Raw genomic sequence first — 27943 nt, 5'->3', positions numbered from 1 at the left:
TTCCTCGTGGTCAAAAATATTAGTGGATATAATGGAATCAGTATGATGTATACATTCATCTAAAGCTAAGTAACACTTAGATTTAAGAGATGCTATATTGAGAAAGTTATAGATCGAAGTAAACCATTATTTAAACAAAGGTTATATAATATACCATTGATTAAAGGAGGGAAACATCAGATATTCCATTTTCCACCTAAAGGTTGTCTTTAAGAAGGTGGGGGTTTTTTTTTGTTCTGTTGTCTTGACTATATATCATCATCTACATGAGTTTTTCAAGTCCTGCATCATTATTATAGGAGGAGTGGCCTAGTGGTTAGGGTGGTGGACTTTGGTCCTGGGGAACTGAGTTCAATTCCCACTTCAGGCACAGGTAGCTCCTTGTGATTCTGGGCAAGTCACTTAACCCTCCATTGCCCATGTAAGCCACATTGAGCCTGCCATGAGTGGGAAAAAGTGTGGGGTACAAATGTAATTAAAAAAAAAATATGAAGTACTGATTTGTGCACTTTAATCAAGAAATTATAAAAAGTTATTACCCCTTCTTCCATTTTTTACTACAGATTTTTTTCTTCCATTTTAAAAAGTTTTTTGGAAGTTTTTATTCTGTAGGTGTTTTCGGAAGGTGGAGGAGCCTATGATGTTAGCCATTACAGTTGGTGTCCTATTTTAAAGGTACTCTGGGCTTTTGAGGCTATTTTGAGGCAATTATATAAATAATTGATATAAGTGCCAAATCTGCTAGTGAGATTCATAGTATTGATTCTTTATTGATAGTTTCTAATTTCTAATACTCTGTTCAGTTTTGAATTTTTTTGAAAGGTGTATACTATGCCATACTTTGTATTGTTATTTGAATATTTTTACTGTTGCAATTATCTGTTGCTCATGTTTGATTTATTATTACTCTACACTGCCTTGAGTGAGTTCCTTCAAAAAGGCGGTAGGTATATCCAAATCAATAAATAAGATGAACCCATCAGTAAACAGGACATCCTCACTGAAATTTGGCCATGTATTACTGAGCAGAAAATACAGCATTTATTACTGCTGTTCCCACCAGCTACAATAATGTTTGAAGCTGCTTTAGTGAAATTCAGTTTTGATTTCATATTTATATCTACATATGGGACGCATTCAAATAAATTAAAAGTTGTCAAATAAAGTAAAAACTTAAAATAATGTTTTGTCCTCCGCCTTTTAAGGCACTGCCTATCCAACTGGAACAGCTTTTGACTTTTTACAGATGGACCATGCATAAGCAGTAGTCCATCATTTCTAATAATCTTTTAATAGCGTTTGATGTTGTTTTGGGTGTACTTGTGGCTCCGCCTACTGCCAGCAAGCTACGCCTACCGGCTTCAACCCACTCTTAGCGTCTCCAGTTCTCAATCAAACCTTCTTGGCAATTACCAGCCTTTCCCCACCCATAAGCAAAATGGCCGACACGAATCTTCGCTTCTTCCGCGCATGCTCTGTAGTGAATCCGTTTCCGCTACCTGTACCTCCCTTCCGGTCACTGGCTCGACCCCCATGAAACCTCTTGGTGCGGAGTAGCGGGAGACGGGAGTGGGAGTGGGAGGTTTATACTGGTGACGACGGACCGAAAGGGGGCTAGGAGCCTCCTGTCTCGGAGTGGAGGAGCGCCATGAGCGGGGATGACGACTTCCACGAGCAACTGAGGCTTCAGCAGATATATGGGGAGAACCGAGACGAAGGCCCCGATCCCTATACCTTTGTGGACCCCTCTGATGGCACCGTGTACGAATGGAACTTGGACAAGAAGGCCTGGTTCCCCAAGGTAGAGAGGGAGGGAGGGAGGGATGGTGGGTTATTGATGGGGTTTTCCGCGGGCGAGCCCTAGGTATTTCATGTGAAAGACTCAATCTAACCTGTGCAGTCTTGATGCTTGTTACTTACTCTACGGGGTATTAGAGATTTGGGATACGCCTGTCACAGTTTTGTCTGAAACAGTTGATACACTCTTTTGGCGTGCACGATCTTAGGTTATTCCTTCTAATTTTTAACGTTTCACTTCTTTCTCCATCCTGTTGTTGACCGTACGCACTCTAAGACAGTTGTGACAAATAAGAACAATTTAAAGGACAGAAGTTACACTTACGCTATACTTTCATCTCTGTAATTTCTGGAAATGGGTTCATGATCTAAAGTTGTAGGGTGGAAGGTTCCGTGAAAGCATGAGAAACTACCTTACTGAGAAGGTGGTAGATGTCTGAATAGCGTATTAGCAGTCAGAACGTGAAAGGTAAGGAAAAGGTTAGGAAGTTGTATGGTGAGTATCCCTGCCTGCCACACAGGAGTCAGGCTTGATTATCTGACAGGGAGCCAAGACCCTGCACTTCAAAATCTACAAGATTACTGTTTTTCTGAATTTTAACTGTTTATTTGTAAGGGAAAGGGAAGGGAAATGGGGCTTGATATACCACCTTTCGCAACTGCATTCAAAGCGGTTTACATATATTCAGGTACTTATTTTATACCAGGGGCAATAGAGAGTTAAGTGACTTGCCCAGAGTCACAAGGAGCTCCAGTGGGAATCGAACTCAGTTCCACAGGATCAAAGTCCACTGCACTAACCACTAGGCTACTCCTAGAGAGCAGCATTAAACATACTTCAGAGGTATAATAAAATATAAGGGGGCAGACACTGAGCGCTTGCTACCCTATTGTAAGGTTTTCTATAACAATTCATACAAAATTCAGGTATGCACAATCTTAGGTTATTCCTTTTCATTTTTAACTCTTCACCTCTTACTCCATCCTTTTACTGACCTCTTACTGCATCCTTTTACTGACCTCGTGCACTGTGTGACAGTGGTGTCAAACCTGTCTGGACAATTGTGGCAAATATCTGGAATTATTGGTTGGTGGGTACCATAGACTTTTAAACTTGTTTTATTTTCAGTTGGGCATTGAGCTGCTCGATTGTCTTTAGAAATGGGATAGTTCTGCCTGTTGCGCTTGAGCCTGAGGTGTGCTAGCTCAGATGTAGAATACAATAGACCTCTTTTATCAAGCCGCACTAGAGTTGCCACGTGGCAATGCCGACGGAGCCCCTTCAGAGTGTTGGCATTGTTGCACTGGGAACCACTAGTGCAGCTTGATAAGAGGCCCAAAGTTAGTTCTATGAAGGAGAAAAGGCTGCACACATTTTCTTCTCTAAATGTAGTAATTGAAAAATATCTGATATGGGCAAGTATGTTAAATATTATTTGTACTGACATGTTTGCATTGTTAAGTGGAATCTGTGTTTCATATTGCCAGTTCTTAACTAAAACTTTATTTTATAGTGGCAGTGTTTTGAGGAAAGTAAGAAATGTTTGCAACTTCAGGACATGGGTTCATGATCTAAAATTGCAGGGTGGAAGGTTCAGGAAAAGCAGAAAATACTTTTTTACTGAGAAGGTGATAGATGTCTAGAATAGTCTATTGGCAGTGGTGATGGTAGTCAAGAACATGAAAGGTAAGAAGGTGGTTAGGAAGTTTTAGTATTACAAACAAAACACACTCTAGAGCAGAAGCAAGGGGACAAGTGATAAGGTAAAGTAAGTCACAGATAAAGGAAACTTTGAGCTGGTGACGCTGCAGGCCATGGCCTAGCTGGATGGGAACAAATAGTAACCATCTGGGTTATGACAGGTTTGTGGTGGCCAGATATCAGCAAGATTATGAGACCTAGGCAGTTATATGTTTGATCAGCAGCTTTGCTAGTTTTGGTAGCTGTTGAATTTATTACAAAGCTTGATGGTAAAGGCGGGGGGTTGTGAAGGTGTTGCTGAGTGTTGGATTAAGTATGAGGTTACAGGTGTTCATCTGCTTAGGATGGTAGAAAATGAAAGAGGAAGACAGTTAAAAAAAAAAAAAAAAAAAGTAGCTTGGAAAAAGAATGGTGGCCTTCTGCAAGTGGTCACACTTCTGGCAGCTGAAACATGTAGTATTTGTAATAATGTAGACTACAGTAACAGGACAGATAATTGGTCCTTACTGTCCTTGCCTACTATGTTGGTGTTTATCAAATCATTCTTGGAGTACCTCCTAGGCAGAATATCCACAATGAATATTTGTGAGATTTCTGCCCTGTAATAGCAAAAAGAAGCAAGTGCCTATTTTTACTGAATCACTTGCTTCCTTTTGCCATTGTAGGGTAGATTTGCATGCCCTTCCTTCATTGCATGTAAACCTATTTCATAGATATTATTCATCGTACATATCCTAAAGACCAGACTGGCTGGGGTTTTCCAAGAACGACATGAGACACTCTATACTACTGTTTATAATTCTGATTTGAAACTTTGACTTTATGTGCGTATCTTCAGTACTTCAGTCACGGTATGTGATCTTAATGTTAGCCTGCTTCTGAGAGCATTCTTTATTTGTGTATGTTTTACGTATTAATGATTGAATGATGGAGGAGTGGCCTAGTGGTTAGGATGGTGGACTTAGTTCCTGGGGAACTGAGGAACTGAGTTCGATTCCTACTTCAGGCACAGGCAGCTCCTTGTGACTCTGGGCAAAGTCACTTAACCCTCCATTGCCCCACGTAAGCCGCATTGAGCCTGCCATGAGTGGGAAAGCGCGGGGTACAAGTGTAACAAAAAAATAAAAATACATGTCTGAAGTCACAAACTCCTCTAATTTCATGAGTATACATATGGATTGTTGGCAGTCTGCTGGCAACTTTGGATTTTTTTCTACTTTTAATTCCTAATGTCCATCAGGTTCTTTTGAACAAACGGTGGGAAAGCAGTGTGCTGTCGTTGAAAGGGAAAAGTGAGCATCCATCGGCTTGGATTTTGCTTTCTTTGCACAGAACACAAGGAGGACTGAGTAGTTCTGCTATTTTTATTGGCTTTAGGCTCTGCATTTGCGCTGTGATGGAGATAACACAGTATCAATAGCTGAATTCCAGTTTATTTTTAATGACAGATGCTCTCAGTTACGCTATGATTCTCAATTGTGATGCTTGCCAGTTCCAAGCCTCTTATGTTTCTGATGTACCCTGGCAGCATCAGCAGACACCATTGTGTAAACACAATGTCACGTGAAGGTACAGTTTTACATGTTTTCTTCACTTGATCTTTTAGGGGTAATGAAGCTTCAAGAAGTTTGGTGGAGTGTTTCTTTTAATAATTAAGAGCAACATGCCTTTGAAATTCTTAGATTGCATTTTCCCATTTTGGCTATTTATTTCTTTATTGAGATTTATTAACCGCCTTTATGAAGAGATTCACTCAAGGCGATGTTCACTGAAATATCAGCTATTTAGCATTAATTCCTGTGCCTTCATAGAAGAAACATCACCACTGTACATAGTTGTCTAGAGCACAGCTGTCAAAATGGTAGAGACAGCAGATGAGATGGAGCCCAAGCCAAAGGCAGGTAGTGAAAGTGCGTTAACGCTATTAATCCTGCATCAAAGGCGTTTGAGTGAAAATTAACCAACAAAGTATATTTCTGTAAATGTATAATAATCCAGGAAATTTTCTTCTAGTAAATGTGCATGTGCAGTAATTGATAAAATTGTTTAAAGTCAACATGGGATCTGTGGCCAGAAAGGACAGCTTATCGATGCTGTCTGCGCTAGGTAAAGACCAGTGCTTGTTGATGCTGACCATATTGAGGATGGGATTAGATTTTTGTTTATTAATTTATTATAATCCTCCTGCAAGCCAGTCTCTCAACTGCCTTTTTTGAGTAACTGTGTTGAAAAATGTGTTTGTAAGCACTTGTTGGAATTTGTGAAGGGGTCAGGGCCCTTAACCCACATCAATCAAGTTTCCGAAAAAAAACAGTACCAAAACTATTCTAATTTCTTTAGTTAATGACATCAGATTAAGGTGGAATAAGGGAAAGGATGTCCTGTTGATATTATTCAATCTTACATTGGCTTTTGATACCATAAATCAATCGTTGATTCAGAGAGTCTCTGGGTATGGGTGGGGCTGCATTAAAATGGTTTCATTCTTTCTTGACCCAGTGTTCCCAAATGGTATATTGGAATGAGAATTTCTCAAAAAGGATCTAATTGGGCTGTGGTCTTCCACAAAGTTCAATAATGTCTGTTATTATTTAATTTATATCGGAGTCCTGTTGTTGGTATTAAGGGTAGTTTTGGAATCTCTTATGTGCTGATGATGTGCATAGAGGTGGGAAAACACAAGAGGAGGCTGTGAAACTTTGATTAAGTGGCCTACTGAGTTGTTTATTTGGTTTCAGGAGGCCCAGTTGAACTTGGAGAAAACATATTCTAGATGTTTTTTGCCTAATCAGAGCAATTTAATGATAAAGCCTTTGTTGAATGAGGCCGGCATTACTGAAAAATTATTAATAAACGGGCCTCTTTTTCAGATTTAAGGCTTTTGAGAAGATGAGAGCTTTATTAGATCACAAGGATTTGGCAACTTTTCATGCTTTTGTGACATCAAGATTGGATTGATGCAAGTCACTTTATTGTGATTTGCCTAAATACCTGCTGAAAAGATTGCAATTGGTGTAAAATGTAGCTGGCTGTTGGTTATTTAATAAAAAAAAATCATCAATCCATTAGAGAATCACATTGGTTACCTGTTATGGCGGGTAAAGATAAGATTATATATTTAGTTTTCTGTGCCCTCTTTCAAGAAGGTCTTTGTCATAAAGCGTATGGGGACAGGCTTAGAGATCTCAGTATGTATACTTAGGAAGAAAGGTGTCACCAATTTTCTTTAATATCTTTATGAGCACAGTGGGATCTTTATTGGAATCGCCTAAATATTTTCTATTTTCCTATGTTGATGACATTTTTAGTTCCATTGTATTTGAATATTGAGGCCTCCAATATTCTGATATTGGAATGTATTGAGAAAGTTCAGGCTTGGGCAACTAATAACTTATTAAAACTCAATAATAAAAATCTAGTTTATTATAATTTAATAATTTCTTTGTTAAAGTTCCTAAATACCTAAGGCTAACATTAGGTGAACAGATTGATTATGTGACATCAGCTAAGGCATTGGGGGTTATGTTGGACTCTCAATTGACAATGGAAAAACAGATAGTAAAAAATGTTTTGTTACATTTCGCCAATTAAGATCTGTAAGATCCTTTTTTTTTTATCCAGAGCGTTTTCGTCTGGTGGTTCAGGCAGTGTTGGTGTCTCAGGTGGACTATTGCAGTGTTTTGTATATGGAAATTGCCCATAAGATTAGAAATAGAATTCAACTTTGGCAGACTAGGGCTGGAAGAATGATTTTTGGTTGTAAAAAATTTGACCATGTGACCCCGTTATTGAGGGATTTGCATTGGCTGCCAATTGATGCTCATATTGAATTTAAGGTAGCATGTTAGGTCATTACAATAATTAATGGTTGCTGCCCTCAAATTATAGTCCAGTTAATTACTTTTTCTACTGTTTGTTCTGCCTCTTTCTTTGAATCTCTATTAAGACTGGGTAGTCCTTCTGTATCTTAGGTTCGCTATAAACGCATTCATGAAAGTTCATTTAACTATCAGTCTAGTAGGATTTGGAATTCTTTTCCAGTTCAAATGCAGATGCTTCCTAATTACATGATGTTTAGGAAAGCGCTAAAAACTTACCTATTTAGCAGAATGGAAGATTAATAGTACATGATTGTTGTTATATTAGTTGATTTGGGGGGGGGGGGGGGGGTTGGATGTAACCCGCCTTGATTCCAGGTTGATTTAGACAGGATATAAATAACAGGAATAGAATACGATAAGGATGTTGAAATTAGAGAGCTGCACGGGAATGGGGTTTGCGGGGTTCCCGCAGGGACGGAAGCAGTTCCTACGGGGTTCCCGTGGAAGTGTAAGCTGCACCTGCACCAGCCTCTCATCTACCGAGTACCAAGTTATTTGAGTGCTGTCTCCTCCTCATCCTCTTCTTCCTTGCTTTAAGAGCACAAATGTGGAAAGTCTTCCATTAAGGAGGTGGTAGAGACACAAATGATGACGGAATTCAAAAAGGCATGGGATGAACACAGAGGATCTCTAATTAGAAAATGGAAGTAATAAAAAAACCTAACCTTAAATGGCTGCATGTGTGTGGATGTGTCAAGTGACGCTTAGATGGCAACTCTGGCTGTGATGAACTAGGGCTGATACCGGGCAGATTTGTATGGTCTGTGTCTCATACATGGCAATCTGGTTTAGGATGGGCTGGAAAGGGCTTAGACAGCAACTTCAGTGGCTGGAACATAAGGACAGTGCTGGACAGATTTTTATGGTCGGTGTCCCACAAATGAGAAGACGAATTAACTGGAGTGGGCTTCAACAGCAACTCCAGCAGTTGGAACATAAGGATAGGGCAAGATAGACTTCTATGGTCTATGTTCCAGAAACACAAAAGAAAGAACATAATCAAGTATATAATATCACACTCGTTGATTTAATCATGAATTGATAATGAGTGTGACTATTGGGCAGACTGGATGGACCGTCCAGGTCTTTATTTGCTGTCACTATGTTACAATTAATCCTCTTTATTCCCAGACTGATGCATAGACCTCAGCTCTGACACAGACATGAACATCGGATGTCACCTGACCTACTGTCGCGTGCATGTGGTGATCTCTCAGCACACAGTGCCAATAAATCAGAGTCAAATCTTACATGTGCACACCAGAGTGTTCCAAGTTTCAACTTCTATTCCTTCCTTGCCTAGAGTGCTGTGGCTCAAATCCAGAGAGAGACTGAGGGAACTGACCGGAATTTTCTTTTATGTACCATTAAATTCTTGTGGGGGTGGGTTAAATTCTTGCAGGGACGGGTTAGGATGAGTTACATTTTTGTGGGGATGGGTAAGATTCCAGTGGGGACGGTAAGATTCCAGCAGGGATGGGCGGGGATGGGTAAGATTTCTGTCCCCGTGCAACTCTCTAGTTAAAATACCTCTATGACACTAATACACAGAAGGCAAGTCTCTTTCAATTGAAAGGAAGCGCTGGAATGAGGGGGCATAAAATTAAGGTGGAAGAGGACAGACTCAGGAGCAACATGAGTTGGCTTTTTTGAAGGGGGGGGGGGGTGGAATTTTTGAGTTTGGCTTACAGGTTATTGATCAGACCAATGTTCCTGAAGATGGGGCATCCCTCAGTGCTCCAAACTTTCACCGTTTATTTTCGATGTTTATGTACATGACTGAAATTTGTGCAGATAATAATCAGTTAATGCTGCTGCTTGTTGTTGATAGAAATCAAGCTATGGAAAGGTTGCATGTCTGTTTGGAGAAGGTGAGAAAGTGGTTGACAGGTGTGATTTAGTGGTCAATACCTCTAAAACTACCTGTTCATGGGTATTAGAAAGGCTGACCTGTTAATCTCGCTGAGGTTGGATTAGGGTGTCCCTTGGATTCAGTCAGTTAGGTCTTTAGAGGTTGTTTTAGATCAAGAACTGATTGGGAGAGAACAGGTGAATTCTGTTATTAAAAATGCATTTTTTATGTTAAAGATAATTTTTTTTGTTACATTTGTACCCCGTGCTTTCCCACTCATGGCAGGCCAGTTGGAACCATTTCTGGATGAAAAAGTATTATGAATTATATACAGTCTTTATTATTAAATTCTGTGAATTATTACAGTGTTTTTATATATGGGTCTACAGGTAAGATATAGAAAGAATTTCCAGATTATTCAAAATGCAGCAGCTGGTAGGAAAGCACCCAGCTGCTATTGAGTCAATTACATTGGCTCCCAGTAAATGCTTGTTTAAACTTTTGATTTTGCCCTTCAAGGTGTTAAATCTGTAGTTCCAAACCTGTCCCAGGTTTTCAGGATATCTGCAGTGAATATTCATGAGATTGATTTGTATGCATTGCTTTCCCTGCATACAAATTTATCTCATGCGGCCCCGGTGCGCGGAGGATGGCGGGGAGGCCGGGGCTACGGGAAGCTATGATTTCAATGCAGGGGGGAGCAGCAACGGTGACCTGGGGGGGGGGGGGGGGGCAGCAGAAGGGAAAAAAAAAAGAAAGCCAAGTGCTTATCAGGGACGTCCTTTTTGGACGTCCCCCACCCCCACCCCGCAATAATAAAAACGTCCTTTTTGAATGTCCTTCACCCAGCTGAGAGCCGTGGAGGGGGTGAGCGGCGCGGCGTCTTCCTTTCGTGCGGCACAAGTTTTTAGAAGGATGTCCAAAAAGAACGTTTTTGGAGTGGGGTTTTTTTCCCGGTGAAAGACGTCCAAAAAGGACGTCCCTGACAACATTTTTTTCTTCCAATTTGGCCCATCGAGAGGTGCAGACCTCCCGTTAGGTTTTTTCACGGTAAGGGGATCAGAAACCCTAGTGCATCTCATTATAATAGCCTTGCAATAGCCTTTGGATCATCTGCATTCTGTTTTCGTTAGCTGCTACCGGAAAATGGCCTTTAGTGCATGCCAGGGTTTACTACTTGCTCATTAATGGCTCGTTAAGTTTAGTGCATCTGGCCCTGGGAGAAGGATGGGTGGGATTTATGAGAGAAACAGACAGACTGATAGGTGAAACAAAGAGGCTATTGCCTCTTTGCTTCACTTATCTAGACCAGAGAGTGCTGTCACACAGCTGAGAACGTGCTTTGGGAAGGGGAGAGTATTGACTTCTGTCATGATTAGCAGAGGCACCATAAGGAACTGATTTACTAAAGTTTTGTTGCCCACTTAGTGTAGGAGGTAGTTTTGAACATCCTTTTGGTCTGACAAGGGCAGAGAGGAAGATTCAGTTAGGCTTACCTAATTAATCTCTTTCTTTGAGTCCTGCCAAGCCAGTCCAGATAGAGCAGGGGTGGACAACCACAGTCCTTGAGGGCCACAACCCAGTCGGATTTTCAGGATTTCCACAATGAACATGCATGAGATTGATTTGCATATGCTGCTTCCATTGTATACAAAGAGATATGCATATTCATTGTGAAAATCTTGAAAAGCTGACTGGGTTGTGGCCCTGGAGGACCGTGGTTGCCCATCCCTGAGACAGAAGAATCACCAAAAAAGGAGTGAGGAGAAAATCAGACAAGTGGCGCATGTAGCAGCCATGATCCTGCAGAGAAGGGGGCAGTACCTTTAGGCCACTAGTAAAATAAGAAAGAAGAGATATTGGACCATATTGATTCTCAGACCTGTCCTGGGAGAACTCCATATACTACCTCTCAGAATGGGACAAAAGATGCTGACACATATTAGATGGAATAGCACCCTTACAAACAAGAACTTCACGTAGACACAACTCGATACCATGGTTCAGCGAAGAATTGAAAAAACTAAAAACACAATCAAGGAAACTGGAACGTGCATGGAAAAAAATAAAGAATGAACACACACTCAATGCATGGAAACAAATACAAAGGAAATACAAATACGCAATAAGACAGACCAAAAGGTCATACTACAAAACTAAAATTGGGCCGGATTACAAAAACACGAAGAAACTATACCATCTCATGAACAAATTACTAGATACAACACTGGTCATAACAACCAACACTGACATCCCATCTGCAGACAATCTTGCCAAATATTTTTATGAAAAAATTGTCAACCTACACAAAACTCTAACTGAGGACAACACGGACATAGAAAACTTCATGAATGGGCTAGACCCAACCCCCAGTGAATACCCTGCAGACCGAACATGGTCAAATTTCGCCCCCCTCAGTGCCGACACAGTCACCCAGGCGATTAAACGATACTCCCAACAGCCACTGTCAATTGGACACCTGCCCCAGCTACCTAATACAATCTGCTCCCCACCGCTTCATAACAGATCTCACATCCCACTTAAACTTCATGCTTCAGCAGGGTATTTTTCCTAAAGATTAAGGCAACATCCTGCTCACCCCAATACCAAAAGACACCAAGGAAAAAAACAAACGATATCACTAACTACCGCTCAGTGGCATCTATCCCATTAGCAGTCAAACTAATGGAAGGACTGGTGACCAAACAACTCAATGACTACATGAACAAATTCACTATTCTACATGAGTCACAATCAGGATTTTGACCCCTACACAGCACTGAAACAGTACTACTTACTCTCCTAACTAAATTCAAGCAGGAGATAGCCATAGGCAATAGCATTCTCCTTCTCCAATTTGACATGTCCAGTGCGTACGACATGGTTAACCATAACATACTACTAAGACTCTTAGATTACTTTGGAATCGGTGGCAAAACTCTCAATTGGATCAAGGGGTTTTTTTTTAACCACCAGAACATACCAAGTGAAATCAAGCACAAACATATCGTCACCCTGGAAACCAGACTGCGGAGTACCGCAAGGGTCACCACTATCACCGATCCTTTTCAACCTCATGATGGTCCCACTAGCCAAGACCTTATCCACCCAAGGCCTTAACCCATTTATCTACGCTGATGACATTACATTATACATCCCCTACAAACATGATCTGACAGAAATCACCAATGAAATCAAGCTCAGCCTAGACATCATGAACTCGTGGGCAAATGCATTCCAACTAAAACTCAACACAGAAAAAAACACACTGTCTCATCATCTCATCCCAATACAACACATACAAACCCACAAACATTAACACCTCAGAATACACCCTCCCTATATCAGACAGCCTGAAAATCCTTGGAGTAACAATCGACTGAAACCTCTCACTAGAGACCCAAGCTAAATTCACCATACAGAAAATGTTTCTCTCAATGTTGAAACTCAAACACGTGAGACCATTCTTCCCAAGGGAAATATTTTGCAGCCTGATACAGTCAATGGTACTAAGCCACGCAGACTACTGCAATGGAATCTACGCAGGATGCAAAGAACAAATTATAAAGAAACTTCAGACTGCCCAAAACACAGCAGCTAGGCTTATATTTGGAAAAACGCATTTTGACAGCACCAAACCACTCCGAGAAAAACTGCACTGGCTTCCAATTAAGGAACGTATCGCTTTCAAAATCTGCACGACAGTTCACAAAATTATCTATGGTGAAGCACCGGGGTACATGACAGACCTCATCGACCTGCCAACCAGAAACACCATAAAATCAGCATGATCATACCTAAACCTCCACTACCCAAGTATCAAAGGACTCAAATACAAATCCACGTATGCATCTAGCTTTTCCTACTTAAACGCACAACTATGGAACACACTACCAAAAGTAGTAAAAACTACTTGACCACCCAAATTTCCAGAAAGTACTAAAGACAGACCTGTTCAGAAAAGCATATCCCACCGACCCAACATAAAAAACCTGGATACCTGTGACACAACGTAACTAAAGACCGTAATGGACATATCCTAACTCTTCCTCTCTAAGTTCCTCCAATTGTATTTACCATACATGTAACCCATTCTACCACAATTTCACCTTGTATTGTTCATACCTGTATTTGTTCAAACCGGAATCGGCTAACACTATGTAAGCCACATTGAGCCTGCAAAAAGGTGGGAAAATGTGGGATACAAATGCAATAAATAAATAAATGGGGAAGAGGGTGTTGAGTACATCACCTGTTCACATGTAACTGTTGACCTAGATCTGTGAATTGGGCCAGTACCTCTGTTGATTGGGAGCATTTTCTTCAAATCAGTAGATTTATTTTATTTATTGGGATTAATTGACCGCCTTTATGAAGAGATTCACCCAAGATTTCATACTTGGCTTAAATAAATCAGGAGTGTATTAAAAAATTGACATTTTTGTCTTCTTCTTTAAGGTGACTGAGGACTTCTTGGCACTGTACCATGCAAACTATGGCATTGCTGTAGATGATGTGAATTCCTCCTCTGCTCCTGCTGCACAGGCAGAAAGTGAAATCACTGTGAACCCCAAGCTTCCTGGAGAAGAGAAAAAGACTGCAGATAACAATAAAAGATTGCCTTCTCAACAGACAGAACAGAAATCAAAAGCAGAAAAAAGAAAATTGGAGCCAGGTAAAGGCTTCCTCAGAGCTTCACTGGAGTCGCAGTTGCTCTTATGCTTATACTTCTAGAAAAAATATCAATTGAAAAGTTCCATAATTGTTTTAATTTATCCAAACCAATAGAATCCTAGATATAAATTGTACATGAGCAATTTCATGTCCATCTACCTGGGGTAAAATGAATCTCTGAAAATGTAATGTAACAGGACCCAATTTGGTACAGGGGTAGGGGGAACTATGGAAAAGACACACAGTATAAAATGGGCCAGATCAGAACAAGGGTTTCCGAGAAATAAAGGTCTCCAAAGAATCTGCCCAGTGCACTTCTTTGGAAAAGAGATTAGAAACAGTGAAACTTAGTTTACAGAGCTTCTCCTTCCTTTTGTTTCTTTTCAGTCATTATTGTAGTTCTACCCCCTCCCTTAAATTCTGTTTGTATTAGTTAATTTTTATTTCTCTCTGTATTAGATTGTAAACCTCCCTGAAGGCTGCCAAAGGGCGGGATAGTAAATTTTAAATAAACTTGGTTAAGAAATTGGGAATTGCTCCGTTTCAAACTGCCCCTTACCTTTCCTGTCATGTACCAATCATAGACATGCACATGCATGCAAACTGAAATGCAGATACAAACATATACACACACACAAGCACAGTGAAAAACAGAAACACATGCAGATTGCAGAGTGGTTGGAAATTATTCTGCATGCTAAGCCTATCATGCACCCCCTGCCTTCTGCCACACCCTATTCCTGCTGCTTGGCTTTTAGCTGTATATTTCATTTTCCTTGTTTTTCTGTTGAGAAACCTTGTGGCTGAACTGTATTACCTTAGTCCCATTTTTTTTTTTTTTAAATGGTTGCTGTGTATGGTGGCACCTAATGACTGAAGCATGTAGTTTGCTACTGGTTGCTATGTATACAGCCGCCTAGTGGTGGAGAAGCATAGCAATACCTGTTGGCACTATTTGGCAGATGCTCAAAACCTAATGCAGACACTAGAGGTGATTAGCGCCGGTATTATGGTGTGCAGTAATGCAAATCAGGTCATTATCTTTTCCCTCCCAACGCTGAGAGAACATCACATAAAAGCAAAACTGCCTTACCGCCGAAAACCTAACTTGGGCTCTGAGCTGGCGTTGGGGTGTTTTTGAAGTGAGATTTCTCATCGGGGACCAGGATTGCCAGAGTACACGTCCTTAATGACAGTGAGAGACAGGAGGGGGAGCTTGCTGTACGTGGAACACACTCGAGGAAATCCATACATTAAGGTGAATCTGGAAAATATTTCCCATGTACAACTCTTGTGCACATGTGCCAGGCATGTTCCTCCCTCTTACCTTCCCAGTGCTCAATGCTAACTACGTGCATATATTTGCATATCATTACTATTTAGCATCGGGAAGGTTTTTTTCTGGCAATGTTCCGTTTCAGGGCTGGAGTTTTGAACATCTGGGCCAATGTGATTTACATTTTGTATTTATCTTGCAAATCTACTGATATGGCATTTCATTGTTAGATATATTATCACGCTTGGGATCATTTTATTGTTCTTTATAAACCAATGGCATGTTTGTCAAGTGCTCTGTTCAAACTGTCCCTTCTCTCTTACATCCAGGTCAGAGACATGTACACATACACAAGCACATGCACTTGTGCACACACATATGGAGAGGGTTTGGAAAGAATTTCATGGGCTATGCTATTCCCACTTATTATATTTGATCGTCTGTAATTTTGTAACAGAGTAAACAAGGAAACGGAGAAGATCAGAGAAGAGTAATTTTACACTGAACGTTTAAGGACCGGGCAACAGGTGCTCAGGCCCACAATGCTTTTCTACTTGCAGAGAACAAACGATTTCCGTGTCTCAAGCCATTTTTATTCCATGGACTGTGCAAGGGTCTGGCAGCTTCCAAGGCAACATTAGCACGCTGGATCAAAGCATATATCGAGTCTGCATACGTTTGTCAGAACCAACTGGTTCCAAAGGGCTCATTCTACCCATGTACAAGCAGCCTTATGGGTGTGAAGGTCCACACGGTTTTGCCTGAAAACATTTGTAAGGCAACCACTTGATTTGTCTTTTCACTCATTTGTGAAATACTACAGAATTGATGTTTTAGCCAGAGACCAATTGGACTTTAGCAGTGCGGTGATCCAGGGAGCATTGTCTTCTCCCTCCCAGGGAGATTCAGCTTGGGTACATCCCACTTGTTCAGACTATTGTGACTGGGATACTGAAGGTGAAACTTGGTCATACCTGCTAGTTTCCTTTTCCTTTAGTCCACCCACACCAGTCTGAGGCCTGCCTTAGAAGACTGCAGCCTGGAGACTTCCTGAGCTCTTTGTTTTTCTCTCTGCATGTATATAGTTTTGGTTAGAGGTTACTAGTTGAATTGGATTGTGCTGCAGTGACAGTTGGGGTTTTGGAGTGGCCTATAGGGCCTTACACTGCTTTGGCATAGTAACATAGTAGATGACAGCAGATAAAGACCTGCATGGTCCATTCAGTCTACCCAACAAGAGATACATCTTTCCTTCTTCCTCCTTTCTCCCATCTCTTACCTTCCTCTCTCATACACCTCTCTTCAAGTGCTATCTCTCTCACTCTTCTGTAGGCACTCATACTCCTGCTCTCTTTATTCCCTCCACTGCCTTTCTTTTCTCACACCCTCACTTCTTTAACCCCTGAGTGCACCTCTTCCATAGGTGCCTGGGCTCTTCAGTTCTCTTGGCGTCCACAGCACACTTCCTCCAGCCATACTGTTCTTCAGCTTCCAGTGTCCTGAATCACCACATGTCTGGCCAACAAGATGTTCATATACATATCCCATGCTCCAGAGACTGACACTTTCCATCCCCCTCCACCCACTTCTTCTCCTGAGCCAAGATGCTTCCCAGAGATTGAGATTATTCTCTCACTGAGCTAAAGAAGCAGCGTATTAAGGGTAGTGTGCAACACTCCTGGATATGTCCCTGCCCCAGTATCCCTTTAATTCTTTCTCCTCCGCCACCGTTTTTTTTTCCTTCTCTGCTCTACTGTTCATTCTCCCTATCTTCCAGCAAGCCCCACAGCTCTCCCTCTCCTGCCCTTCCCAATTCCCACCTCTCAGCAGGCACCCTTCTTCAAGTTCTCTCTCATCTTCTTTCCCCAAGCCCCCTCCACCCCTGTCACTCACATCCCAGCTTGCTCTCTGTCCCTTTTCCTACCTTTGAGAAAACTCCCGAACTTTGCACTCTGATTCTCTCACCCTTCCTCCGCCCCCTCCCTCCCCAGAAACCTCTCAAGCCGTGTTCTCCTCCTTTGCCACCTAGAGTCTGACTGCTGCATTTGGTCTGCACAGTTCAAATAGAGCATTCAGACTCCAGGAAACAGAGAGAAAGGGAAATGGGACTTGATATACTGCCTTTCTGAGGTTTTTGCAACTACATTCAAAGCGGTTTACATATATTCAGGTACTTATTTTGAACCAGGGGCAATGGAGGGTTAAGTGACTTGCCCAGAGTCACAAGGAGCTGCAGTGGGAATTGAACTCAGTTCCCTAGGATCAAAGTTCACTGCACTAACCACTAGCAACATTCCATCTAGAAACCTGCCCTTGCAGATCAGCAATGCGGCCGTGCAGGCTTCTGTTTCTGTAAGTCTGACGTCAGACTCACAGAAACAGAAGCCTGCGCAGCTTATTCTACATGGAATGTTGCTAGTGGAATAGCAGCATTCCATGTAGAATCTCAAATAGTAGCAACAGAATCTCAACATTCCATGTAGAATCTCAAATAGTAGCAACATTCCAGAATCTCAAATAGTAGCAACAGCAACATTCCATGTTGAATCTCAAATAGGGAAATGGAAATGGGACTTGATATAGCACCTTTCTGAGGTTTTTGCAACTACATTCAAAGCGGTTTACATATATTCAGGTACTTATTTTGTACCAGGGGCAATGGAGGGTTAAGTGACTTGCCCAAAGTCACAAGGAGCTGCAGTGGGAATTGAACTCAGTTCCCCAGGATCAAAGTCCACTGCACTAACCACTAGGCTACTCCTAGAAGGATGCAGAGCAAGTTCAGTCTTTCTCCTCCTTCTACTCATGCACCATGATTGGTGCAGTATGGCGAGGTGTAAAAAGAGGAACCATGCAGCTTCCACTTCTTTCTTGTCCCTCTGCAGAATTCTTCATGACATGCAGGATTTTGTGCTGGAGGGGGAGCTCTATGCAAATTCATAGCCCAATACAGGACTGAATAGCAAGCTTATTATGCTTAGAGCTGGTTGGTAACTTGTTCTGACATTGTAAAGGAGGAGGCGTTTCAATTTTTTTTCATTTTTGAACTAGCAGGTATATAGAACAGTTCACTATAATGCTGCAGTATATCTGTGCATCTACATTTTACAATGACTAACTTTTCAGTTTTTGGTGTTGAAATTCTCTTAAATGACTGTTTTATAGTGTATTTTTAGTGCTATTGTATTTATTGTAGTATCCACCCTTTTTTCAGGTTGGTTTAATGTTGAAGAAGATAGAAATCAAAATGTCTATGTGACTGGTAAGTAAGATTATGGTAGTATAAGATAGCTCCTGTGAGGTAGCTCTTATTTATATGTTAGACGTTCACAAATAAGTGTACATAGCCTATTATGCTTATAAACTTTAAAAATGTTCTTCTACAGGTGTATTAGTCATTTGAAGTTTAATTTGTTTGAGACTTGCTATACTGCTTTAATAGTTACAGAACACCAATGCAGTTCACACCTAAAATGAATAACCAAAAGCTATAGCCCATAAGTAACATGCAGGGGCACACTACATCAGATTCCAGATATACCAAACAGAGAACATAATAAGGAATAATGAATAATTATACAACACCTGCAGACCGAACAAGATTACTACTACTACTACTACCAAGATTACCATTTAAAGGACAGAAAGTCAATACAAAAGATAGATAGTGGAGACAAAAGCACAATATTGAACTCCCAGCCTCTCCCCAAATATAATGATATAAATGTTTTAATCCCTTCTTAAATTAAGAGACTTAAACTGTGCCAATTTGAGATTTCTCATAAATGCCAATCTTTAAAGTATACCATACAGCCTCTAAAAGGCGAAAACTTGTTAGGAATATATTGTCAATATGGTGCTTGTTACCTCCCCAGAACGGCTCTTGAGCCTATGGGGGAGCCATGTGCTGCAGGTACTTTTTTTTTTTTTTTTTGACCCAACAGTTTTTTCCAGCTCCTTTGTATGTCCAGATCAGAATCAGGTTTGCGGCCTGCACCATGAGCCTTCGTTCACAGCCACCCAGGAATTTTTCCACTACTTCTATTTCCGCTGTCCCTCAGCATACCTCGTCTGGTCTTCTAAAACCCTGTAATCGTATAGGCACTGAATCTGGCCACCATGAGAGAGAGTAATTCTCAAAAGGTTGCCTAAAGTGTGGACGCCAAGTACAGATTCTTTAATGACAATTATGCTCATAAGTGTGCAGTTACATGCCTAACTTTAGGCACAAACTTTTTGCCTAGCTCAATAGCTGGTGTAAATGCTTGTGCCTAGCCGCTGTCAGACGCACAACTGATTAGTATTCTATAACAGAGCATGAGTGCTAGGCATGCCCCTCCTACTTCCACACCCCTGTAGCGTTGCACACTAAAGGAATTAGAATACCAGTTGAATGCAGTTATGCATGTAACTGCAAATTAATGCCAATTAGTATCAGTTAATTCCAATTATAGCCAATTGATGCCAATTAGCACCTGATCTAACAGTTAAGTTGCATGCATAACTTGAAGTATTCTGTAATTTGTGATTGGAGTTTCTCCCTTGGAGATCAGACCAAGGGCCTTCATTTATAGTCAAAAAATGTGCTACATCCAAGACAATCGGGCTTTAGGAAAGGCCACAGTACGGAGACAGTTTTGACCTCTCTTCTAAGTAAAATCCACTCTAGATTGGAACAAGGCTATATTGCACTGGTCGTTTCCCTTGATCTTTCAGCGGCGTTTGATCTAATAGATCATGATCTACTGCTTAATCGTGTAAAGGAAGTTGGTATTTCTGGTTCAGTTCTTACTTGGTTTACATCCTTCCTCAGCAATTGCTCTTTTAAAGTTGTTCAGAATCAATCAATCTCACATTCTCAAAGTACTACTTGTGGGGTACCTCAGGGATCGGTTTTGTCACCCACGTTATTTAATTTATATGTCAGTCCACTGTCGTTGCTTATTCAGACTTTAGGCATCAGCTCTTATTCTTATGCAGATGATTTCCTTCTTATTCATTATGTACAACCACAAAATATTGACCTTACACCTATTCAAAATTGCTTTGATGAAGTAGCTAGGTGGCTTAAAAAACAGCAGTTGGTTTTAAACCCAGATAAAACAATAACATCATTTATAACAGGTCATGGACCAGTACCAACATTAATATCATTTATAACAGGTCATGGACCAGTACCAACATTAATACCTACTCTATTTGGCAAACAATTACCTACGGTACTATCATTTAAGTATTTAGGTGTTATTCTTGATTCTGCCTTATCTTTTGAACAGCAAATATCAGCTGTAATAAAAAAATCTTTTTATCATTTATGAAGATTACGTTCAATAAGAAATTCATTGGATAAAGATTCTCTACATATGCTAACGCATGCGTATATTATTGCTCGTTTAGATTACTGCAATGTTATTTATGCAGGCATCACAAAGACAAATATAAGACGGTTACAATTGATACAAAACACTGCAGCACGTGTAATTTGTCGCGCATCGAAATATGATAGAATTGCACCACTTTTATACCAACCTCACTGGCTTCCAATTGAAGCCAGAATACTACTACTACTTATAATTTCTATAGCGCTACTAGACGCACGCAGCGCTGTACACTTGAACATGAAGAGAGAGTCCCTGCTCGACAGAGCTTACAATCTAATTAGGACAGACAAACAGGACAAACAAGAGATAAGGGAATATTAAGGTGAGGATGATAAAATAAGGCTTCTGAACAAGTGAATAAGGGTTAGGAGTTAAAAGCAGCATCAAAAAGGTGGGCTTTCAGCTTAGATTTGAAGATGGCCAGAGATGGAGCTTGATGTACTGGCTCAGAAAGTCTATTCCAGGCATATAGTGCAGCAAGATAAAAGGAACGGAGTCTGGAGTTAGCAGTGGAGGAGAAGGGTGCAGATAAGAGAGATTTACCCAGTGAACAGAGCTCCCGGGGAGTAATGTAGGGAGAGATGAGAGTGGAGAGGTACTGAAGAGCTGTAGAGTGAATGCACTTATAAGTCAATAAGAGGAGTTTGAACTGTATGCAGAAACGGATAGGAAGCCAGTGAAGTGACTTGAGGAGAGGGCTAATATGAGCATAACGACCCTGGTGGAATATTAGTCGTGCAGCAGAATTTTGAACAGACTGAAGAGGAGAGAGATGGCTAAGTTGGAGACCTGTGAGAAGCAAGTTGCAATAGTCTAAGCGAGAGGTGATAAGAGTGTGGATGAGGGTTCTGGTAGTGTGCTCAGAAAGGAAAGGGCGAATTTTGCTGATATTATAGAGAAAGAAATGACTGGTTTTAGCAGTCTGTTGATTATGTGCAGAGAAGGAGAGGGAGGAGTCGAAGATGACCCCAAGGTTACGAGCTGATGAGACAGGAAGGATGAGAGTGTTATCCACAGAAATAGAGAATGGGGAGGAGGAGAGGTTGGTTTAGGGGGAAAGCGCTGACATATAAAGCGCTACATTTACTAACTCCATTATTTGGCTAATCTTACTATACCATATGCACCGATACGTACCCTTAGATCGTTAACAGATAACAGATTAGTTATTCCTCCATTAACAAGGGCTAGATGGGAATCCACACGAAAGTCAGCCTTCTTTTTTTTATCGCCTTCACTTTGGAATAGTCTTCCAAAATTACTAAGATACATATATTTGTTTCCGAAAAGCTCTAAAAACATACCTTTTTCAAAATACATTTAATAGCAATGCAGAATAAAGGGGAAAAATATATATATAGGAAAGAGATGTCAGTCTTAGAGCTTGAATTATGATATATGTTAAGCTTGTTAATTAGGATTATTAGTTTGTTACTAATTATTGTATGTTTGATTTGCTGTGCTTTCCTATCAATTATTGGATTCCCTAGATGTTGTTATGAGTGTTTTTATATGTTTTAAATATTTTTTCTTTTATGTAAACCGTTCTGTTTTGCTAGCAATAAGTAACAGTATAGTAAATAATAAACGATAATAATAGGGCACTGCACTGAATTGCCACCTGATCCAACTGGATTTTTGTGATGGATGTAGCTTGAGTTTACCTATCTTTAGGTGCATCTCACCTGAAATAAAACTGAATTAGAAAAAGTCATTTTCTAATTTTTAAGCTATACAATTCTATAGACCCCTGATGGCGAACCTATGACACGCGTGTCAGCACTGACACGCGTAGCCATTTTGGATGACACGCGGCGCCGCCGCAGTGTGGTCCTCCTCGCTCCCGGAAACTAACCTTAAAGCCTCCTTTCACGTTGCAGCAGCAGGGCAGGCCACTCCTTCCTTCCGTGTCCTGACCTCGCCTGACGTAACGTCCGCGAGGGCGGAGCACAGAAGGAAGGAGGAGAGGTCTGCCCTGCTGCTGCTTGCTGCAACGTGAAAGGAGGCTTTAAGGTTAGTTCCGGGCCCGGTAGCGGGTGGAGGGGGGGCCCGGCGACCTCGGGTGGGCAGCGATCTCGGGTAGGGGGGGCTCGGGGGCGTTCCTAGTAGCATTGATTTTTCTTGAAGTGACACACCACCCGAGTTATACTCGGTGTTTTGGTGAATTTTGACACTCCAAACTCAAAAGGTTGCCCATCACTGCTATAGACCATGTAGCTACCAAGAAATGCGTTTCATTGCATTCAACTTTTAGATTCAGTCATGTTGGTTTTCCTGGAAAATTAAAGGCATCAAGGGTTGCACAGTAAGATTGCCATAAAGTATGTAGTTGCTTATGCTTCCTTGTTCTACTCCCTTACCTTGTAGGTCTTCCTCCAGATATTACACAGGATGAATTTGTAGAGATGATGTCGAAGTGTGGTATCATCATGCGAGACCCACAGACTGAAGACTATAAAATCAAACTATACAAGGATAAGGAAGGAAATCTTAAAGGAGATGGCCTTTGCTGTTATCTGAAGGTGAGTATAAAGAATGAATTGATTTCTTTTGCTTTTTATGAAATTAATTCAGGGTAGATGATGATCTTAAGTAGGTTCATCCATGTATGCATAATTCTTATTTTTATTGCGTTAAGGGGTAATTTCATAGAGGGACTGTCATCCCTTTTATCTGTCATATCCTCAATATTTCACTTTCCACTGTGACTGTTCCTGATGCCTTCAAACGTGCCGTAGTCACACCACTCCTCAAAAAACCTTCATTGGACCCTATCCGTCCTTCCAACTATCGCCCCATCTCCCTTCGCCTTTTCCTATCCAAGATACTTGAATGTGCCTTTGTCTATCTCAAGCTAGTCTTGATCCATTTCAGTCTGGCTTTCACTCTCTTGATTCAACTGAAACAGCGCTTGCTAAAGTCTCCAATGACCTGTTTCTGGCCAGATCCAAAGGTCTCTATTCTATCCTCATCCTTCTCAATCTATCTGCTGCTTTTGACACTGTGGATCACCGCAACTTCTTGATACGCTGTCCTCACTTGGATTTCAGGGCTCTGTTCTTTCCTGGGTTTTTTTAAATCTCTCCCATCGTACTTTTAGTGTATACTCTGGTGGATCCTCCTCCATTTCTACCCCACTATCATTTGTTGTACTTCAGGGATCTGTCCTGGGACCTCTTCTTTTCTCCATCTATACTTCTTCCCTTGGTACTCTGATCTCATCCCATGGTTTTCAGTATCACCTTTATGCTGATGTCTCCCACTACCTCTCCACACCAGAAATTTGAGCAGGACTCCAGGCCAAAGTATCAGCCTGCCTGTCTGACATTGCTGCCTGGATGTCTCACCGCCATCTGAAACTAATCATCAAAACAGAGTTTCTTATCTTATCCCCTAAACCAACCTCTCCTCTTCCGTCATTCTCTATCTCTGTGGATAACACTCTCATCCTCCCTGTTTCTTCAGCTCGTAACCTTAGGGTCATCTTCAACTCCTCTCTCTACTTCTCTGCACATATTCAACAGACTGCTAAAACCTGTCGTTTCTTTCTCTATAATATCAGCAAAATTCGCCCTTTCCTTTCTGAGCACACTACCAGAACCCTCATCCACGCTCTTATCACCTCTCGCTTAGACTATTGCAACTTCCTTCTCACAGGTCTCCCACTTAGCCATCTCTCTCCTCTTCAGTCTGTTCAAAATTCTGCTGCACGACTAATATTCCACCAGGGTCGTTATGCTCATATTAGCCCTCTCCTCAAGTCACTTCACTGGCTTCCTATCTGTTTCCGCATACAGTTCAAACTCCTCTTATTGACCTATAAGTGCATTCACTCTGCAGCTCCTCAGTACCTCTCCACTCTCATCTCTCCCTACATTCCTCCCCGGGAACTCCGTGCACTGGGTAAATCTCTCTTATCTGCACCCTTCTCCTCCACCGCTAACTTCAGACTCCGTTCCTTTTATCTTGCTGCACCATATGCCTGGTATAGACTTCCTGAGCCGGTACGTCAAGCTCCATCTCTAGCCGTCTTCAAATCTAAGCTAAAAGCCCACCTTTTTGATGCTGCTTTTAACTCCTAACCCTTATTCACTTGTTCAGAACCCTTATTTTATCATCCTCACCTTAATATTCCCTTATCTCTTGTTTGTCCTGTTTGTCTGTCCTAATAGATTGTAAGCTCTGTCGAGCAGGGACTGTCTCTTCATGTTCAAGTGTACAGCGCTGCGTACGTCTAGTAGTGCTATAGAAATTATAAGTAGTAGTAGTGTTCTGGCTTCAATTGGAAGCCAGTGAGGTTGGTATAAAAGTGGTGTAATTCTATCATATTTCGATGCGCGACAAATTACATGTGCTGCAGTGTTTTGTATCAATTGTAACCGTCTTATATTTGTCTTTGTGATGCCTGCATAAATAACATTGCAGTAATCTAAACGAGAAATAATATACGCATGTGTTAGCGTATGTAGAGAATCTTTATCCAATGAATTTCTTATTGAACGTAATCTTCATTGCGCCCCCCCTCCCCTCAATGGTAAGTATCATGCCTTTGCTGGCGGGGATGCCAAAGCCTCACCAGCCAAAGAATTCCACTGTCCGAGCCACCCTCTTCTTCCTTGTATTGCCTCAGAAGCGAGGAAGCCTGTGGCATACCTCCAGTTGCCAATACCAGCACTCCCTGTGCATGCTTAGTTGATATCAGTATTGGCAGCTGGAGACATGCTGCCAACTTCTCATTCTTGATGCAGTACAAGGAGGAAGGGGATGGCTCGGGCAGCAGATTTCTCAGCTAGCAGGTCTTTAGCAGCCTCACCAGCCATTGAACAGGTGTTGCAGATTTGGAGGGGGCTTGAGCCCAAAGTGGGTGGCTCAGATCCCCAAAGCCACCCCACATAACTAAGCCATTGATAACTCTCCCTCTCTTCCCTCCCTCCCTTCTGTTGTCTAGCATGTCTCTCTCTCTCTCTCTCTCTCTCTCTCTCTCTCCCCCTTCTACTCCAAGTCCATTATTTCTCTTTTTCTTTTCTCTTTCTTCCCCTCCCTCCTTCGGTTAGGCATCTCTCCTTTGTTCCCTCTCTTCTCCTCTTCTCTCCCCACCCTGCCTAAGGTTCCATAAAGCTCTCTTAATTCCCTCCCCTCTCCTCCCACCCTCCAGGTGTACCTTATTATCAAGTCTTTGCTCCGGCAGTGGCAGCAATAGTCATATGCTGCCTGTGGGCTGCACCGGGGCTCTCCTGATCTTTTTTTGCCCTTGAAAAAAACAAGAAGTTGTGTTAGAAGTGGTGGGATGGGTCAGAGGAAAAGCCCCAGTGCAGGCCGCAGCCAGCGTATGAGTATTGCTGCTAGAGCAAAGACTTGATTTTAAGGTGTGGGGAGGGAATGAGGGAATTGAGAGAGCTTTATGGAACCGCGGGTGGGGCCAGGAAGGGATTAATGTTGGATTGTGCACAGGGAGCATGAGGGAGAAGGGAGGGAAATGCTGTAAAGCACAATTATTAGTTGTGATTACTTATTTTTAATTGCAACTAATAACACGTTAATCACGATTAACATGCAACCCTAGCTGCTATGTAGTGGGGTACTCCGTAGACAGCAGTGGAATGCAGCCACACTATCCCATCCTCAGTCCCTGCTGACAAATGTCCTTACCTACATTCTTAAATATTCATTACTCTTCCTGCTTTGGTACAGCCTGAAGTCCTGCGCATGCCTGTGTACATTGAAAGTTTCAAAAGCCAGGGGAGAGCTCTGACACAGCTCTGTTGGTGACATCACCAGCTAGTGTGGCTGCATTCCCATGCTGGTGCTGTTTATGGAGAACCCCCCCCCCCCCCCCCTAAGCAAATTAGTTTTCTCTGTGAAGCTGGTAAAATCTATTTACTCTTAACGGTAGAAGATTCCCCCCCCCCCTGCCTGTTTGGTTTAGCTCCTTGGATAAAAAGTCACTTGTGAGATTTCTGTTGAATCTATTGATGCTTTTACAAAGTAATTAAAACTCCCCTTAAGTGGTTTTAGTAACCCCAGTGTGGACAGTCTTTCAGCATGTGTGAACTATTTGTTTCCCCACTGGCAGCCTACTGACTGAGGATGGATGCTGAAAGCTGAACCCCATATTCCAAAAGTAGCCTTATAAAAGCTCCATTTTAATGTTTTATAATATTTCTGTTTATCAGCTTAGCAAAGTTTTTTTTTCTGGTTAGTCTTAACAAGTACTTTCCATTCAGAGCATATTGTGCTCCAGATGCATCACTCAACAGTTGTGCATGTTAAATCTTTTTGTCACTTGTGCATGTCTCTGTAGAGCCATCTGTGTTCCTCGGTAAAGTCACAAATTCTAGGTTATATTTAAAGTTCGATAGTTTGGGGTTATCTGAACTGATTCTTTGTCCCTGCCTTCAAAATTCTTAAACAGTAATCCATGCATCAACTCCAGTGTGACTCTCTGCATATCAGCTTTGAGTTGAAATATGTGCCATTTAATTTATGCTCTTACAGCATTTCTTAACATTCAGTTCCTTGATCATTTAGGCCCTGATTCCCTGGATACAAAATGGGAGAAAAGTCTTAAGGCCTTACAAATGTTATGTTTACATCCATCTTCTCTCATTTGAAAACAGAAATCGGTCTTTCAGAAGACTGTATGACAAGCCGGAGCAAAATTTAGAAAAAAGGAAATCAAATTACCCATGTTTAATGTATCAAATTCTTATCAAATTCAATAATGTTCCTCTGGCTGGACTTTTGTCTGTTTTTTGTTTTCTCAGTATTACATTCAGCTACTGAAATTCAGCAGCGTGTGCTTTATATAAGAACTCAGGGTAGACAGTGAACTAATTTTTGCCTTTCTGTAGAAAGAATCTGTGGGCCTTGCGCTGAGGCTTCTGGACGAGTCTGAGATCAGAGGGCACAAACTGCATGTCGAAATGGCAAAGTTTCAACTGAAGGGGGAGTATGATGCCACCAAAAAGAAGAAAAAGTGCAAAGACTACAAGAAGAAGCTGTCTTTGCAGCAGAAGTATGTAATAAGCCTTGCTTTATCTGCTCTTCTCTAGTTGATATAAACATTACAAAATTTTTGGTAACACAGATATATGGATGTTTACGTGTTAGAATTGTTTTTATTTATTTATTTATTGGGATTTATTAAACCACCCTTATAAAGAGATTCACCCAAGACTGTGTATAGCAGTTTAACATAAAACTTAACCATTTTAAACATACAGTAAGTGGTTGAGAAGTGTGAATTGAGTATCAGCATTTTGGGCTTATCCCATTGCTGCCTGAATGCTGACACTAAGTTGTTGCACTTGGTAAGATTCACAATTGCTCATCTGTTTTTAGGTGAGTTGATAGTGTATACCTTCAGTGCAACCGTCTGTT

General features: G+C 41.3%; 1 protein-coding gene across 1 annotated transcript in view; it reads left to right on the top strand.

The window, feature by feature from the left end:
• Positions 1-1519: 1519 nt before the first annotated feature.
• Positions 1520-27943, top strand: part of HTATSF1 (HIV-1 Tat specific factor 1) — a 47486-nt gene continuing 21062 nt past the window's right edge. The window contains exons 1-5 of the mRNA XM_030209884.1: positions 1520-1801; positions 13691-13907; positions 18397-18444; positions 22931-23085; positions 27415-27578. Coding sequence (XP_030065744.1) covers positions 1649-1801; positions 13691-13907; positions 18397-18444; positions 22931-23085; positions 27415-27578 — 737 coding nt within the window. The 5' untranslated portion in view covers positions 1520-1648. The remainder of the gene's footprint in view (positions 1802-13690; positions 13908-18396; positions 18445-22930; positions 23086-27414; positions 27579-27943) is intronic.

Source organism: Microcaecilia unicolor, chromosome 7, assembly GCF_901765095.1.
Source record: "Microcaecilia unicolor chromosome 7, aMicUni1.1, whole genome shotgun sequence".
Classification (NCBI taxonomy): Eukaryota; Metazoa; Chordata; class Amphibia; order Gymnophiona; family Siphonopidae; genus Microcaecilia; species Microcaecilia unicolor.
Note: the sequence above shows the minus strand (reverse complement) of the source record. Positions and strands in the feature narration are given on the sequence as shown.